At 43.0% G+C, this 18,812-nt stretch overlaps 1 protein-coding gene across 2 annotated transcripts in view; it reads right to left on the minus strand.

Moving 5' to 3' along the window:
- The window catches only part of CACNA2D3 (calcium voltage-gated channel auxiliary subunit alpha2delta 3), a 1,440,485-nt gene that overhangs the window by 72,315 nt on the left and 1,349,358 nt on the right, over positions 1-18,812 (minus strand). For both annotated transcript variants that reach the window (XM_077452052.1, XM_077452053.1), the window contains one exon: positions 14,529-14,640. In XM_077452052.1, the coding sequence (XP_077308178.1) occupies positions 14,529-14,640 (112 nt within the window). The remainder of the gene's footprint in view (positions 1-14,528; positions 14,641-18,812) is intronic.

The following is an 18,812-nucleotide window of genomic DNA, read 5'->3' on the forward strand; positions in this document are numbered from 1 at the left end:
TTTCAAATGAACGGACTTGCCCACACACGGAGTAAAGTCCGTTCCTTTTGAACGTGAATCCAGGTAGACGGGACTAGCGAAGAAAGTCAATGTCGTCGCCTCCATCCGCGAGATTGACACCTTGCTAGCCCCATCGCCTGGCAGCCCCAGCATCCCCCGGGACTGTGACATCATAAGGGGCGGGGGGTCACCATGTGACATCACCCGGTGACCTTGCCCCTTATGCCTATATAAGTCGCCGCACAACGCATCCCTGGCATGAAGGCCGGAGAGAGCTTCGTGTCAACATCAGAAGAAGAGAAGAAGAAGGAAGAAGAAGAAGGCGGCGACAGCGACAAGACCAGGCCAACGCTAGTAAAAGAGTTAGTAGAAGATAGCGGAGGCCCGGCAGAAGAACAGAAGAGCGGGACAAGACCCCCGAAGTTGGAAGAAGACCCCCGAAGTCGGAAGAAGACCCCCGGACGGTGGCAATGATAAAGAAGAAAGCCGGGCTCCTTCACTAGTAAATGAGTGGTAAAAGAGCAGAAGATAGCGGAGGAGCCTGGAGAGAAGACCCCCGAAGTCGGAAGAAGAGCCCTGGAGCTGTCTAATAAACCACTTTAAAAACCTGTGGTGTTTTTTTTTATTAACACTTTTTCCCTCGGGTGAATGGGTAAGGGTACCATGTTCCCCATACTCATTCACATAGGGTGGGAGGAGGGATCTGGGGGCCCCCTTATTAAAGGGGGCTCCCGGATTCCGATAAGCCCCCCATCCACAGACCCCAACATCCAACGGCCAGGGTTGTCGGGAAGAGGCCCTTGTCCTCATCAACATGGGCACAAGGTGCAACATGGGGACAAAGCACCCACCCCCCCATATTGAGGGCACGCGGCCTGGTACGGTTCAGGAGGGGGGGCCCTCGCTCATCCCCACCCCCTTTCCTGACTGGTCAGGCTGCGTGCTCGGATAAGGGTCTGGTATGGACTTCGGGGGGACCCCCACGCCATTTTTTTGGCATAGGGGTTCCCCTTAAAATCAATACCAGGCGGCAGGGCTAGCAAGGTGTAAATCTCGCCGATGGAGGCGGCGGCATTGACTTCCTTCGCTAGTCCCGTCTACCTGGAGTCACGTTCAAAATTAACGGACTTTACTCCGTGTGGGCAAATCTGTTCATTTGAAAAGTCGGGCAGAATAGCACACAGGCGGGTAGATTGTCCAGCAGACAATTTTGAGTCAAAACTTCTTTCTAAGTCTGCCGGACTTTTGGGAAGTAAAAATGTCAGCCGGAGCCCACACACAGGCGAATTGTCCTAAGTCCACCGGATAGTCCGATCGTGTACGCGGCATAACACTTTTTTTTAAACTAACACAGATTTTTTTTGTGAAGGTTACTTTTTTTGTTACTACTTTTTGTGGATTTAAACCACCAAAAAAAATCGTTTTTGCAATAATATGCAATCATGTACACTACAGCATATTTGCACATTATGGTACACTTAACTAATAAAGAGATCCCCTCTACTCTTCCGAGTTCAGTCTTTGGCCATCTTTTATCTATCATATCCCCCTGCACCATTGTATAAATCCCCAGCTGCAGAGTTCAACACCAACAGTGTTCAAAAAATTCATTCTATAGATACATAGTGCTTTTTTATGCATGTGGCATAAACTTGTCTATAACTTCCCTTACATATGACATATACCTACACTTAACCGCTTGCCGACCGCTTCACGCTGATATACGTCGTCGGAAGGGCTCCTACAGGCAAACTAACATACCTGTACGTTGTCCTTTAAGAGGCAAGCTCCGTGAGTCGGGTCACTGGGATACCTACGATCGTCTCACGGAGAGGAAGAATGGGGAGATGCTGATGTAAACAAGCATCTCCCCATTCTGCCTAGTGACAGTGTCACTGATCTCTGCTCCCTGTGATTGGGAACAGAGATCAGTGACGTGTCACACGTAGCCACCCCCCCACAGTTAGAATCACTCCCCAGGACACACTTAACCCCTACACTGCCACCTAGTGGTTAACCCCTTCACTGACAGTGTCATTTACACAGGAATCAGTGCATTTGTATAGCACTGATTGCTGTATAAATGACAATGGTCCCAAAAATGTGTCAAAAATGTCCGATATGTCCACCATAATGTTGCAGTCACAATAAATCTGATCGTCGGCATTACTAGTAAAAAACAATTATTAATAAAAATGCCATAAAACTATTCCCTATTTTGTAAGCGGTATAACTTTTGCGCAAACCAATCAATTACATACATAGTTACATAGTTGGTCAGGTTGAAAAAAGATGTAATGGCTTGCAGCGGGGATATCCAGGCATTTAATTTGCTTGCTTGTTGTGAAAACACTGCCCTCTCTCTGCGTCTCACACGCACGGACCAGCCAGCTGTGGATGACGTCACTCGTGGCCAGGGGGAGGATCACTCGGCATGCGTGCTATCTCCTCAGCTGTGTATCAGAATGTTTCCGTAACGACTACATGTTTCGGAGGCGTGGCCTCCTTCTTCAGGCCTGAAGAGGGAGGCCACGCATGCCGAGTGATCCTCCCCCTGGCCGCGAGTGACGTCATCCACAGCCGGCTGGTCCGTGCGTGTGAGACGCAGAGAGAGGGCAGTGTATTCACAACAAGCAGGCAAATTGAATTCCTGGATATCCCTGCTGCAAGCCATTATAGGGAGCAGGAGGATCGGGAGATGAGACAGCCGTGGAGGCTCTTGTTTTCAATGCTATAATAATATCGGCAACATGTGAGTGTGATACTTGGCTGTTTACTTATTTATCGGATTTAATAAACGTTAATGCACTAGGGCTGGTGTGCGCTCTCTCTTGCTCTGCATTTTATAGATTTGTCTGCCACCCAGTGGATTTCAGAAAGAGCAGAAATGCCTGGAGTGGATTGAATCCTTTTTTAGATGTACTCTAGTGGAACTGTATAGGTGGGGACAGCGCCGTTCTTGATTTGGATATACAATTTTGCTCTTATCAGTTTGGTTGAATTTCTCTGCACTTTCTCCAGTTCCCCGATATCCCTTTTGAGAACTGGTGCCCAAAACTGAATATCATATTCCAGATGAGGTCTTACTAATGATTTGAACCGGGGCAATATGATATCTCTCTCTCTGGAGTCCATACCTCTCTTAATACAAGAAAGGACTTTGCTCGCTTTGGAAACAGCAGCTTGGCATTGCACGCTATTATTGAGCTATTGAACCCCTAGATCCTTCTCCACTAATTCATGCTTATTGGAATTTTTTTTTAACCAAAAATATCTAGAAGAATACGTATCAGCCTAAACTGAGGAAAAACAATGTTTTTTTATGTATTTTTGGGGGATATTTATTATAGCAAAATGTATAAAATAATATGTTTTTTTCAAAATTGTCACTCTTTTTTTGTTCATAGTGCAAAAAATAAAAACTGTAGGGGTGATCAAATACCACCAAAAGAAAGCTCTGTTTGTGGGAAAAAAAGGAAATCAATTTTGTTTGGGAGCCACGTCGCACGACTGGGCAATTGTCAGTTAAAGTGACGCAGTGCCGAATCGCAAACTGTGCTCTGGTCATTGGTCAGCAAAATGGTCCAGGGCTTAAGTGGTTAAGCCTCGTACACATGATACGATTGTTGGTAGGGGATTGTCTGTTGACAGACATTTGTCCTAAAAGCTTACCGTTAGTACGCTCCTTTGACAATTGTTGTCCAACTTTCGGCCAACAAATGTTGGATGGCAGGCTATATTTTTGGTAGACAATGGTTTAACGTCTGATTTTCATATGGTCAGTGCACAAATCCGGCACACAAGATTCAAAAGTACAAACACACATGATCGGAAGCAAGGAACGAGCCAGAAGTGGTCGGTCTTGTAAACTAGCGTTCATAATTGAGAAATAACATCAGCGACGTGGCAGATTATGAAATGTCCAAATGCTGTGCACATTCTCTTCTTCTTTAATGGTACATTAATGAAGCTGCTTTAATGGTGATACTGATGGAGTTATGGCAAATGTATTTTAAAAGGCATTTTTTTTCTAGTGATATCAAGAATATTATTTATAATGCACGTTGTTTGTTTTTTTGGGCAAGTTACCATAACATCATTATCCCGTAGTTTTTAAGATCAAAGATACAACTAATTTGGTGTCCGTTGTTAATTTGAAGTAAAGCACATAGTCATCTAGACCCCTTTCACACTGAGGCATTTTGCAGGCGCTATAGCGTTAAAAATAGCGCCAGCAAAATGCCCTAAAACAGCTGCTACATTCACTGCCCTCCCAGCGTTGCGCTGGCAGGGCATCAGAAAAAGTCCTGCCAGCAGCTTCTTTGGAGCGGTGAATGAGTGGTGAACTCACCGCTCCTCCACTGCTCCTTCCCATTGAAATCAATGGGGCAGGTCTGTCATACCGCTGGCAAAACGCTGATGCGGCGACTTTTTTGTGGGCGGATTTAAAACCGCCCTGCTAGCGGCCGAATAGCGCCGCTAAAACTATGGTAAAGAGGAGCTAAAAATAGCGCTGCTTTACCGCCGATGCTGGTGGCGGCACAATGTGAAAGGTGTTAATTCTACACAATTTTTTTATTGTGCAGAAAAAAAAAAAATGCTATCTGCCAAGAACTTAACCAAAAAGTACATTCTATGCATACAAAAATATAGAAAATATAACAAAGAAAATCATTGTTCAAAAAATAAATATATAAATAAATAATAGATCTTGTGGCTGGTATTGCCACTGACCGCCATGCTGCTGTGGTGGGTTGGGTGGCTGTGGTGGATGGGGTGGCTCTGATGTGTGGGTTGGCTGTGGAGGTGGTGGAGGTTGGGCCACAAATTTAGAAATGTGGGTGCTTTCTGAAATTTGGCCCCTCACCTCCTTGTTGAGGAGCTGCAGGATGAGTTCCTCACATTTTTGCTCACCGGCCATCTGCCTTAATTTATTGGCAGTCACATACCCAAATGCCTCAGCCTCATCTGGGTCAGTACGGAACACAGTAGTGGCCTGGCTGAGAAAGAAAGCTGTGGCCTCCTCCAGATTCCTGCTCTTCCTGGCCCTTTTAGCAGCAGGATGTAGGGGAGGGATCTGCGACTCCGTCTGGCTACTGGCCACTGGCTCCTCCAGACTGACACTTTCCTGTGTATGAAAATAGGACATAATTAGAATCTTTTTTAGGGTTTGGTCATCAATCACACACAATTTCAATCTCCTCCCTGTTGCAAATTGAATGTGGAGAAATAAAAAAGACTATCATTCTGACCCCAGCATTTTTCATTCTTGTTCAAATCGTTTTTGGTCACTACTGTCCATTGATACGAAAACCACTTTGTTAAGGCAGAAATATTTTCACAATAACGTCTAGTTAGCATCATTATATTTTTTGATACAAATATGTTTAACAATGCTATACCTGGGTCACGCTGGGCGCCTCCACATCTTAATCCTGTGCATCAGGACCTGTGCGGACCTCAGGAGCTGTGGCCTCAGTAGACGTCGAAGGGAGTGTAGACACCGATGGCCTGGATTCTGTCTGGTCTGTCAAAAACCGCAGGCTATGTATGACATATAGGTCATCCGCTGCTGTTCCAGATCTCTCTGATTCCAAGACCTTGTTTAGCTCCCTTTTAAATGTACTCAGGTTAGAAATCTTTTGCTTTATGTAGTTGGTGACCAGTTTTTCCAAAGCTGCATTCCTCAATATTTTATTTGAGTAGTCTCTACTCTTCACCTTCCAGAGATAGGGCAGTTCCTGGTACAGGTCAATTAATTGGGGGAGAAATTTAGGTGAAGTAAATTTATCCGTCATGATAAATGATATGATGCCTGCAAGACAGAATACAAGACAAACCATAATGTCTGGCTTAACCTATAAGCTGGTCCCAATATAGGCCTCAATCTAAGCAGTATAGACCACTACCCACCTATGCCTCAATTTCCAATTGTACCTTTGTTTTATGCCTCCTTTGGTGCATTGGCGATCGTTTGTCCTCCACTCCAAGATCGTTCCTACGGCCGATCCATCGACCGCATGTTATGGCTTTATATACACTGCACATGATTCAAACTCCACTCTCAGTGTATTATGACACTGGGGCATGACCATCTCTCTTCTGCATGCAACACACACAGAAAATTCAGGAGGGACAGCATGGCGGATTTGGAGGATTACAGCCAGCCCTGCAGTGGTGGAGCTCATAGGAGGCACAAAGCAACCCCATGAGCAAGGGTGAGATGGTGGAGATGTGCGCATCCTAGAGAAGCACAATTATGACTGCAAGCTGCGCAATTACGAAAGACACAACAGCTGAAAGAACATCATTTTGGAGAAGGTCATCGGCGTTTTGCAGTGTGAATTTTCGGCGGAATGATCAAAGGACCAAATCCGAAAACGATGGTCTGATCTCAAACACCATGAACAAGACCAGATGGAGTACATACATCAGATCATAAAAAAAGTAAGCAATATTTGGATCTAAACTAGATGTATATGTGTAAATTAGCTGTGTATATGTTCTTTCTCTAAGTAGCTCTAGAGAATTCTATATAAGCTTTTCTAAAATCTTTGTATGAGTTGGGATTCCAAAGATGAAGGTAAATATAAAGCATATATGAACATTCTTATTTGGTCATGTTTTTGGAACTTATTGTTTTTTCTTCTTTGAACAGGGAGGCACCAAAAAAGGAGGCTCCAGCCAAGCCACCACAAGGAAAGAAGGGAGGCTACCCTCGCTCGGGCCCCAACAGGGCAGACAAGGCCATCTTCCCCCCAAAAAGGTAAGTGCAAACTTTAAACGCACTCATTTAGCCACCGACAGGCGTATTTCTAGGTGGGCCAAAGGCCATGGGCTTAGGACAGAACTTAAGGGGTAAAGAACACTTTCTGGTTGCTGCCTGGCTCATCAGTGTCCAATAATGCAGCCTTGCCAGTGTAGATATGGTTAGAGGAGAGGACCCGTGGCTCCCAGTCACACAGAGTCACGCCTGCTAGGATGGTTATCATATATCCCATATCCCATAGGAGACAAGAGGGGTGGGGGGCAACTGCAGGACTTTTTCATGTTGGCACTTGTCAAGTGTTTTCCCTCTGGAAAATGCCGTCATATTTCCTTTTGTATGCATTTTTCACAGAAAAAAAACAAAGCGTGCGCGATGGTGGAGTCCACTAGTCAGGAGCAAACATTGACATCAGACCAAGTGGAAGGTTGGTTAACTAATGTAGCAAAATGGAACACCGGAGATCCTGCTTCTCTGAACCATGCTCCCATGGTTCAGAGAAGCAGCATCTCCCAGTTTATGGATAGTGTAGGAACCACTAATCATGAGGAACTTTTTTGCAGTAAATGGGCTGAAGCACCATGTAGAAATATGGTGTGACCAAATCCCCATATTTTTTGATAATGTTTTTGAAAATGTCTAGGTGTTTTAATTAAGCCTTGCAGGAGGTAACTGTCTTTTTTACATGTGTGCGCTGTAATATTTTGTTTGTCTATTGTATGGATTGTGATCAAAACTTTTTTGGGCGCGTAGCACCCCACTCCCTCATCAGTGCCTCTCATTAGTGTCCACCTGTATCATGGGTGGAGACCTCTAGTTCTCCCATATAGAGGAGTGTATTGCTCCCATGGTTCAGAGAAGCAGGATCTCCCAGTGTATGGATAGTGTAGGACCCACTAATCAAGGGGTACTTTGTCGCAGTAACTGGGTTTAAGCACCATATAGCAATATGGTGTGACCAAATCCCCATATTTTTTTATAATGTTTTTGAAAATGTCTAGGTGTTTTAAATAAGCCTTGCAGGATGTCTTTTTTGCATGTGTGCGCTGTAATCTAGCAACAACTAACTGGGTAGGTAAGTATTTCCTGAACTTGACTAGTAAATTGACCATAACTCACTATGTAGAGCCTCAGACACTTGACCATCGTTCCCTTAATACTTTTTATTCTTCCTACTAGGTCATGATCTTCTACAATGTACTTTTGGCAGAATGAGTGCAGATATGTTGCTTTGTTTGAAGGAACTGGAGCAAATCAAAGAGGCTGCCACTCTTTTACAGCGAAGAATAAGAGATTTTGTGGACATGCTTGCCAAATTTTAATTTCCTCTTGCCTGGTCTGAAGTTTCTTATGCCACTTGTTGGCTCCTGTTTTCCCTTTTACCAATTACCACGTTTTTATGACTTTTAAATGTGAAAGTTTAGGGCCAGAACTCAGTGTTTCTACATGACACTCCTCTAGGTGCACCACCAGCCCTTTTTTCTCGATTTTCCTCAGTCTAAAAATGAATTAGAATCAAAGCAAATTACTAACAGTGAAAATGACAACATCACCTGTGCCAAATTCTAGAAATCTCGAAAACATGATCTGGGTTTGCATCTTGAGGAGGAGAGTTACACTCTCCTAACTAATGTGAATTGTAATGTTTATGTGTTTTTTTAGAATTTAAACCTCAAAATTTGAAGGTGCCCCCAAATTGGGCCTTAACATTCTTATTTACCCCATGATCCCATGCCTAAAATGTGTGTAGTTCCATACATCTATTTTTATCTCCCATCACAGAGTATCAATGGATGCGTTTTGGGGGTTTAACCCCTTCCTTATAACTAAAGTAGCTCAGAGGAAGGGGTTGCACCCCCGAAACGCATCCATTGATACCCTGTGATGGGAGATAGCACATGTTGACACACTGTGTGTTTTGTGGGTTTAGAAAAATAGATGTTTGGAACTAAAATGTTTTTTTACTAAACAATGTGTGGCTTATTATTTTATTGCTCAATACCAGTGTATTTCATAACTTCATGCATTAGATCCATTAAGAACAAAAACATTGTGTGTGTGTAGCAGACCCATAGCACACCATAATAGTTAGCTGAAGAAGATATTGTCACCTCATGTAGCAATTAAGGTACATTTGCCATATTGGAGCAAGTGGCCAAAATAAGGCCCATGTGGGAGCATATTAGACATATAAGAAACACAGACAACAGTAGTTCAAATTAAATAGGAGTTTATGATCTACAAAAACAATTATAAATGATCAACTACAATTTGCTGCCAAGCCACTGCCCCTCTAACCACAAAATATTCCAGGTATTTCTGCCGTAAATCTTGGACAATTTGTGAGGGAAATCCAGCACAGGCATTTTCAATAGACGTCAGCATGCCCACAGATGGATGAGCTGCAGCCTTTTCAGCTGGGCCTGCCACTGCAGGGTCCACATTACTTGGCAGTGAGGCTAGGTAGCTGGTCGCATTCCTCCTTAAAAAATTTGGTAAAATACAGCAGAACGGGACCACATGGTTTATCTTGTAGAGTGCCAGGTTGATTGGAGTAAAAAAACAGCCTGAAACAACTCGAAAGGATGTCAAAAGGCATTTTTCGACCACCATTCAGGCACGAGAGAGCCTGTAATTGAAGATTCTCTGCTCTGGGGTGAGGTTCCTCATAGGAAACGGCTTCATCAAATGTTCCCCCAGAGCAAAAGCCTCATCTGCCACAAAAACAAAATTGAGGCCCTCAACATTCTCCTTAGTAGGTGGCAAGTTTAAGGTGTCATTCTGGAGCTGCTTGTAGAACTCTGCATAATCACTCCTTTGTCAGAGTTGATCATCCAAATACAAGGAATCGTAGTTGGCAGACACTACAGCTACCATGACTATGCTGCAAAAGCCCTTATAAATAAAATAATAGGAGCCAGAGTTAGATGGTGGTACAATACGGACATGCTTGCCATCAATAGCACCACCACAGTTGGGAAAATTCCACTGATGATGGAACTGGTTTGCAACGTCCTGCCATTGCTCTGGGTTGGAAGGAAACTGTGGATTAAAAAAATAAAAAATAAATTACTAGTTCTGCACATAACATTGCAAGCATATTTGACACAAACTTGCTAACCCAAATAAAGATACACTTACATGAGTATTTAAAGACAAAAATTGAAGGTTAACTTATCTGATCCCCCCCCCCCCCCTCTAGTGGGCCATTAGACAAATTTGAGGGAGGATGGAGGTAATGGGTAGATGTTTTGGGCAGATAACCCTCTCCACTTCCATGAGAGCTGTTTGCATAAATAATCAGTGATACTTTGACCATCCCCTCCTTACTTACACTATTGGCAGCCCACTAGACAGATAAGAAGTATCATAATCTAAAAAGCTGGATACACACTGTCCAAATTGCAGCACATTTTGACAATATGATTTAACCAATCAATATAATAGGAGACAAAACTTAATAGGTTTCAATTTGTAGGTAGAGAAATATATGGAAATTTTAACACAAAAGAGGGGTAGTGTGTATGGGTTTTGCAAAGTCAGCAGATAGAGTATTTGGATCTGTTGACTTCACATTTTTGGGGAGGAGGGAGGGTTCCAAATGAGTATGGGCCCAAAAAATGGCCTTGTGCACTCTGCCTGAATTTGAGGACAACAATAACATTTATACACATTTTAGTGGTTGTTTAGGGTAAGCCCAAAATGTAGCTGACAAAAAACATTGTTAAGTTACTAGGCTAGGTGTGTATGGGCCCAGGATAGCATGCTGGGGAGGTTAGTGAAGGAAAATATGCATGAAGGCCAAAAATGGAGCAGGAAAAACTTACAGCATGCATGAGGACAAAGAGCATTCACAGCATATTCAATATTGATAATTATGTAATCAACAAATTAATAAAATACATTAGCAAATATAAATGCATAGAATGTGATCTTAAAGGAAATAACTTACCCGAATATAGTCCTTCTGCAGGACTTGAATGATGGCTGAGCAGGGCTCTGGAATAATGACTCCCAGAGCCTGGGGGGAGATCCCAGTGATAAACTTGAGGTCCTGGAGACTTCTCCCTGTCGCCAAGTATGGCAAGGTGGCTGTGAACCTTTCCTCTGGAGTGATAGAAAGCCTCATACATGTGTCCTGCTTCTTAATATAGGGGGGCACCAATGCCAAGAGTTGGTGAAAGGAGGAGTCTGTCATCCGGAGATAATTCCGAAAATAATCTGGTTTATTCTCCTGGAGCTCCCGCAGCAATGGCATATGATATAATTGGTCACGATTAAGCAACCAATTTTTAGTCCAAGAACTCCTCCTCCTCCTGTTCCTGGGCTGGTCAAAGCAATAACTCCTAGCCCACAAATCACATGTCTCTTCTGCTCTTAAACCCATCTGATTATACCTATATCGGTGTTATCAGATGCTTTCAATATTTAAAAATGGAGCTGTTTACATCCGGGGAAATCAGAAGTGGCAAAAATGCTTTGCACTTTCAGTTTCCTATACCATAGAGCTGATTGGGGACCTTCTTGTCCTCAATGGGCTCCCCAGTGGGATGGTAGAGCCCAGAGAGGCACCAGCAGGTAGCAGGTGGCGGGGTAGGGGTGTGGCTTTATTTATAATGTTATGAATAAGACCAACTAGGCTGAAACACGTTAAATGCTGTACTAAGATTATGTGTGGAGAATTAATAAGAGCATAAGAGCAATGTATGGAGTTGTGGATTGTTTACTTGGATGATTATGCCTATAGCTGTGTGACTGTGGGTCATGCACCCTCCTGCTCAGAGGGATTTCTGTGAACAGTTAGGTTGTAGCACCTAACTCTTTGTTTCATAGGATTTAGTGAGCTTTTTTTTTTAAGTTTATTGACGCAAACCCACTGAGTACTGTGAATTTTATTGGGCAGCAGGTGGAGACTATAAGCAAGCCCAATGCAATCCCCAGTAGTGATGCTCAATAGATAAAGTAAGGCACAGAGGATCGGAGAAACTGCAGGGGTCAGTCTAAAGTGTGCACTGTTGGAGCTTCCTCTAGAATTACTACACATGGGCCATCAGAAGAAGCATCCCCCATGCTCAGTCCTAATCATAAATAAATAGCTGGAGGAGATTGAAGAGGGCCAGTATAGCGTCATATAAGTGTAAATTCCAGTATATATCCCATAGTTTGTAGCGACTATAACTTTCACACAATCCAATTATGCTTCTACAGCAGTGGTTCTCAACCTGGGGGCCGGGACCCCCTCGGGGGTTGAATGACATTTGCCAGGGGTCACCAAATCCTGGACTGTTCCTGAAGCCTGCACCACTCTCCCAGCCTTTTCACGGCCACCCAGCAGGCTGGCCATGGAGCCTGTGGAAACCCAGACTCATGCCTCTCATGCAGCTCAGCCTGTTCCCAGTGGCTCACTCAGTTCACGGTATGGCTTGGGGGCAGAGAATAGAGGTCAGCTGACTGGTGAGGAATGTGAAGTGGGAGGGGCTGGAGGAGACCCTATCTCCTGATTTCAGCATAGGTGTCACTGCTGCGAGACATCACAAATCTAGAGACACAGTGAAGACGGAGACACATTAAGTCACACTACCTGTGATTAGAGTTGCCATTGAAAGTCCCCACTACATTTCTCAGATTAGCAGATGACCTGGATCAAAAACGCCTAAGTTGGCTGATCAGAACTCCCCCCAGCACTGCCACTGATCCCATTCACCCCACCCCCAAGGCATAAGAGAAGGAATAAAAATAGAGAATACATGGAAGAGAGAGGAAAAGATGGGGAGGAACAAAGAAAAAGGGAGAGAAAGAACAAGAAAAAGACGACTAGAGAGAGGGATGGGGAAAAAAAAAACAGAAATTAGGATAGAGAGATAAAAGGTAAAGAAAGGAGAACAAAGAGAGAGTAGAACATCCTAAAAGGATTTTAATACTGTACAATGGAAGGGACTCACGGAATGTCCATGGGCTAGGGGCACAAATTACTTGTCTTGCCTTGGGTGCCGACAACCCATGCTACGAAAATAATTTTACTGTTAGGGGTCCCCACAACTTGGGAAATTTTATCAAGGGGTCACGACACTAGAAAGGTTGAGAACCACTGTTCTATAGGGTGTACTTGTCTCAATAAATGCACTAAGTGTAATTTCTGTATGATGATTTGTTCAGCATGAATCACTTCTGACAAGTTTTCCTGACGCCAAGAGAAAAAAGATGCAAGGGGAGGGAGCTCCAGTTGATTGACAGCCTCAGCTCTGTTCCTGTGAGCTGTATAAAAGGGGTGTCTCCTCCCTTCAACCAACTCTCAGACCTCTCCTCACTGAGCTCTGCATATTGTAACTTCAGCTTTCAGTCCCCTTTTTTTCTGAACTCTCAGACAAGTTTATAAATTCAGCACTTTGAATGGATGTAGAGAACAGTATATTGCAGATAAACAGGCACAACTTATGTAGGAGGATTTGTTTCATCCCTGTGATTGTCGACTCGAGTCCTTGGAACTTGGCTGATCACAGAGCAGGGTAAATGTTAAAAAAAAGTCCTAGACGCTTTTTAAAAATGCAGCGGCTGAAAAAAGCATTAATATGAATGTGTCCCATAGGAAACCGAGTTAAGTGAGTTAAGTGAACTGTAGTGCGTTTCTGAAAAAAGCACCAAAAAACGCATTGGTGTGAACCAGGCCTAAAAGTCCCGTCTATTTATAAATCACTTTTATAATGCCTGGGATGAGGTACCTGGTGATCACGTATTGATCCTGTCTTTTAATGCTACTGATGACTTAAATATAAAATGTAAACCTCATTGGGTTACTACATTTCATACTTTAGATTTGTTCATTTTGTGGTCTTATTAAACAATTTCACCAAAAGGTGGCATGCAGGAGACAGACAACCAAGTGTAGAAAGAGGTTAAATCATTTTGATTTTCATAAAGGACAGTCAAAACAAATCAACTTGAGAGTCTAAAAACTTGAATAAACACAACCCCATAACATAAACCTCTTATAAACAGTGAAAATGGGTGAGTAGACCAGCAAAACTATGAACGTGTTTTTTTGAGCCTCCCACTTTAAAACCAAACACCTCTATAAAAGACCATTTTACGGGTGATGCTGCCTTGGCAGAATTTTCAGGTGGGTCACCAGATGGTGCAGTGTCAAGTTAACAAAGGTAGCTTATTGAAACATACAGTACAGAGGAAGTGAATCAAGCAGTTGTATACAATCTGCTTAAGTGGCTTAGAGTTACCGGGAAAGAAAGTGAAGTAGCCTGTGAGAGCCCACGGGGTCAAGAGAGGATGTTTCTATGTATGTAATAAGCATATGTTTAATGTACGATGGGAGGGAGCCAATGGGCAGAAGGGCACCGAGGTAAGTTAAGGACTCTGAATACATCGGATTAACAAGAAAGTTGATTGATCCGTATCTATTTCATTGCAATCACCCTGACATTCTGGAATGATGTTAGTATAAGTAACCATTTGGATTTTCTGCAATTTTCTGTCCAGATGACATGTGTATGTAGAAAAGGTTCTTGATATTACGAGGCCGCAAGGTTGACCACATTCAGAGTACATGGTTTTTGCTGTTCCATCTAACTTCACAAAAGTAGAAGATTTAGAAGTGGAATGAGTGACATCACCCCCTAAGTAAAGACATTATTTAAATCAGACCTTGGAATGGCTGGTGTAATGAGAAGGGATGGTGTGTTATTGATTAAAAAATATATATATAAATATAATGTATGGCTTTTAAGAGTATTCTCGGTGAAAGGCTTACTTGAAGCAGTCATCGCAGGCTATGGTGCCTGTAGTCTCCTTTATGGTGCGTTCAGAGACAAATGCTGGATACTCTGTGTCGCAGGGCTCCAGGGTCTGCTTCAGCCTTTGAGCTGAAAGAAAATGTCAATGTCAGACTTCACGTGAATGAGAAGAAATAAATAAACCCATGATATATCAAGGTATAAAAATGGTGGGGCTTATATTATAATCAACTTCTTGTCTCTGCCACCCTGTACTCCTTTGGTAAGATTTTTGTTCTGTGTATGCAGAGATTACCCAAGCACCAGGTTTTAAAATAATATGGCATATCATACTATCAATGCATACTACCACCTCACACAGGGTTACCCAACCTAATTTTAACTGCTCACATGCAGCCACTGCAAGGAATGCATTTAGTTGTATTACTATCTAAATTTTGCTAAAAGGAGACCTGTAAAGGGACAAAATATTGAGGCTGTTATTGTAGACCCAATGTTAGTCGCCTGGCTGTCATGATGGCTTCAAAACTTTCTGAGTGCCTGACCGACACCAAGTTCTAATTTTTCTAAATTTTTTCAAAGATGCTTCCGCTGCCAATGCAGGCTGGCTGCCTACTGCATGCTCCAATGTCTGACATTTCTTATATAGGTAAGGGGCCACCTGGCTATGTCATCTGGTGGTCCCACCCCCTTGTGACGTCATGGACTGGTGTATACTGGGGGTAGGGTTCCCCTTAAAATTCATACCAGACCTGAAGGGCCTGTTATACAATTGTCGGCTTTTTCTTTTTTTTGTCCTCTGTCAGTGGGGAACCCATCGGTTGTTAAGGACGCGGTGGCCAGCTTCCCGACCCGCTCCTTAGCAACCAGTAGGGATGAGCCGAACACTCCCAGTTCGGTTCACACCGGAACACCACGAATAGTCAAAATATTTGTGCGAACATACAAACACCATTAAAGTTTATGGGACACTAACATGAAAAATTAAAAGTGATAATTTTAAAGGCTTATATGCAAGTTAGTGCCATAAAAAGTGTATAGGGACCCGGGTACTGCCCCAGGTACCAAAAAGTTTTAAAAACTGAATTTTTTTCAGGAGCAGTAATTTTAATAATGCTTAAAGTAAAACAATAAAAAGGAGATATTCCTTTAAATATCATGCCTGGGGGTCCCCTTTGTCTGCCTGTAAAGTGGCGTATCTGTCCAATGTGTTTTACAGTCCCGCAGCAAAATTACATTTCTAAAAAAACAGTATGGGCCCCCCCCCACGCCAAAATGAAAAATAAATTGGCATAGGGATCCTCCCAAAATCCACGCCTGGCCCTTATCCGAGGGTGCAGCCTGGAGGACAGTATGGGGGGGTGAGCGAGTGATCCCCTCCTGAACCATACCAGGCCACATGGCCTCAACATGGGAAGGGTGCTTTAGGGTCCCCCCAATGCACCTTGTCCCCATGTTGATGGGGACAAGGGCCTCACCCCCACAACCCTTGCCCAGTGGGGGGCTTATCAGAATCTGGAATCCCCCTTTAACAGGGGGGCCCCAGATCCCGCCCCTCTATGTGAATAGGTATCGGGTACATTGTGCCCCTTCCCATTGACCAAAAAAAGTGTCAAAAACAAAAAAACACAAAAGACAGTTTTTGATCATTTATTAATTAAATTAATTAATAAATTAATTTATAAAAAAAAAAAAAAAAAAAGGGTCATCCATCGCCAATCACGCTGCCCGATGGATCCAAGAAATATAAAACAGAAAAAACTCCTGGCAACTGCTGTCTCTTGGCTGTGACATCTGTTATCAAGGCAAGCGCTGAGCCACCCGCTGACGTAACATGACATCAGAAGAGGCGGGGTCACTCGGTTACACCATCGAGTGTCCCCGCCCTTGCCTATATAATAGCCCGCAGACCCCCACGACCACTGGGCAAGGGTTGTGAGAATAAGGCCCTTTGGGGACTCCAAAGCACCCTTCCCATGTTGAGGACAAGTGGCCTTGTATGGAGGGGGGGAGGATGGATGCTTGTTCCTGCTTGCTCAGATAAGGGTCAGGTATGACCACCGACCCCCAGGCTGTTTTTTTAAAAATCCTGGGCCGCTCCTTAGCAACCAGCTCAATGCAGTATATTACCACGTTAAATAATACAGTAATTACCGCTAAATCAAACAAATACCTCATAACACTAAATTCTTAGTGAATTGACATTTGATTTACTGTATGCAGTTTTATTACCGCATTTTGGGTGCCGGTATTTCATTTTAAGTGAATTGACCCCCATTTTTTCCACACAGAGAGCAAGAGTCCATTCTTACAGCTTACTGGAAGGGTACAGGCTTCACTACTGTGGCTGCTTTAAAACAATGTATGACTTTGCACAGCTCTTGGGGAAAAGTATTTTGTCAAGTTTTTATTGATGTCTGATATCGCTTGTTTTGCCTCCTAGTTTGTTCTCCATATGCATGCACGGAGAATGCTCTTGAGAGATGGGACACAGGAAGTTTTGCCCACAGCAATACCCTTGGTGCCACTGTAGCGGAAGCTGAAATGTTCCCAGTGGGAACAAAAGTAATAAAACAACCTGACAAAGCATCTTACCCTTCCCTACTCTACCAAAAATGTAAAAAAAAGATTTGGATAGAGGTACATTTTAATAAGCCAAAGCACTAGCTGCACAGTGAGATCTACATATAGGAACATTCCACGTTGAAGGTAATATCTAATTCTTAGGAATGCAGGTGCATCTTACAAAATCATTACATTTTTGCTGTTAAGGCTTTCTAACTTGTTTTTCTGTTTAATTTTTCCTGTCCATCTGTTCTATATTTATTGCTCAAGAACTGACTTTTTCGAATCCTTGGCTTTATACCTATGTAGCAACTCCGAGATGGAGGAAAAGGAATTAGTGAAGGTTGGTTTTCACTTAGAAGAACAAACACGTATTTTTCTCTATCAACATATCCAGACAAAGTATTTTCCATTTATTATGGAAATCACAGCCACTCTGATGGAGGAGGTATGACAAAATAAACTTTATTGTAGAACAGTTGGCCTCAGGGACTGCAGCTAGACAGCTGGTTCTACATTGGACCACACAAACTCCTGTTTTCTAGTGGGGTGGTCTGCCATTCTTCTCCCTATATTTTATTCACAAACTTATTAATTGCACATGTTCCTTTCCCCTAATTGTGTAGAAACATTGTGTTAGAAATGGGCATTGAATTCTTTAAGAGCGATCCAATTGCTACAAACTTTAAAAGTAAAAGCTGATCTATGAGAAGTAACAGAATTCATAAATATGGTTAACCTGTGGCCCTAAGGCAGCTGGCACTTCAGTCCTCTTCTCACCAGTGCTGGAATTTGGGTGGATACTCCTACATCATCAATACAGGATGACCTGTGGTTTTCATGACCCCAGCAAGAGAGGAGGGAACAAGACTGGCAAGAAGGGTCATTGCAACCATAACTTGTCTAGGGAATATGACAAAACAGAGCACTACTTAGGCTAATTTGGAATCATGTTGTGTTCATCCTTGCTTGTTCTGGTTTTAATGATCAGTCCCCTGAAGTTGCTCTTTTTACCAGTTTTGCTGTTGACCCTCTCGCTGACATCATCACGACCAAAACTGGACTTTTAGCTCAGGCACACAACACGACCAGGAAGATCATTCTGCTGCTTCCTGGGACAGCTATAGGGCCTGTGACAATGGGCTTTGGGCTTGAGTCGATGACATCAGTATGACATCAGTGTGAGAAACTTCTGAGATAATTCATAATTGATAGGTACATTAAAGTGAATGTACACCTGATTCATGAAATTTGACCTAAGCACATATATCTGTAGTGTTTTCTTATCTCTTAAGTCCTGTGTGTTTCTGCTGTTTTCTTGCTCTGTTAACAGCATGATAACTTCTGACAAGTTCTCAGTCAACCAATATAAAACCAGCCTGATATTTGTGTTGGGGGAGGTTGCTATATATAGATTAGTAGAGAGCTTGTCTTGTCACAGCACAGCTCCGAAAGTATCTTCCTTCCTTTGCTTATGTGAAATGGGGATGTGTGTCTTTCCTCAAATGAGCTGTCTTGGCTGTTTGCCAAGAATCCACTCCCAGTGCTGAACAGGAAGAGAAAATCTCTAACACAATGTGCACATTCTAAAGACTATATAAAGCTAAAGACAGCAGATATGCATGTCAAACTTATGTATGGAGATTTGTTTCATCGCTGTTTCATCTCTGTGGATCACCTGAGGCTGTTCACCTCACTGGATATACAGTATGTGAGGGTTTACATCCACTTTAAAC

Source organism: Lithobates pipiens, unplaced genomic scaffold, assembly GCF_037356315.1.
Source record: "Lithobates pipiens isolate NorthernLeopardFrog02 unplaced genomic scaffold, aLitPip1_a1.2 Scaffold_23, whole genome shotgun sequence".
Taxonomy (NCBI): domain Eukaryota; kingdom Metazoa; phylum Chordata; class Amphibia; order Anura; family Ranidae; genus Lithobates; species Lithobates pipiens.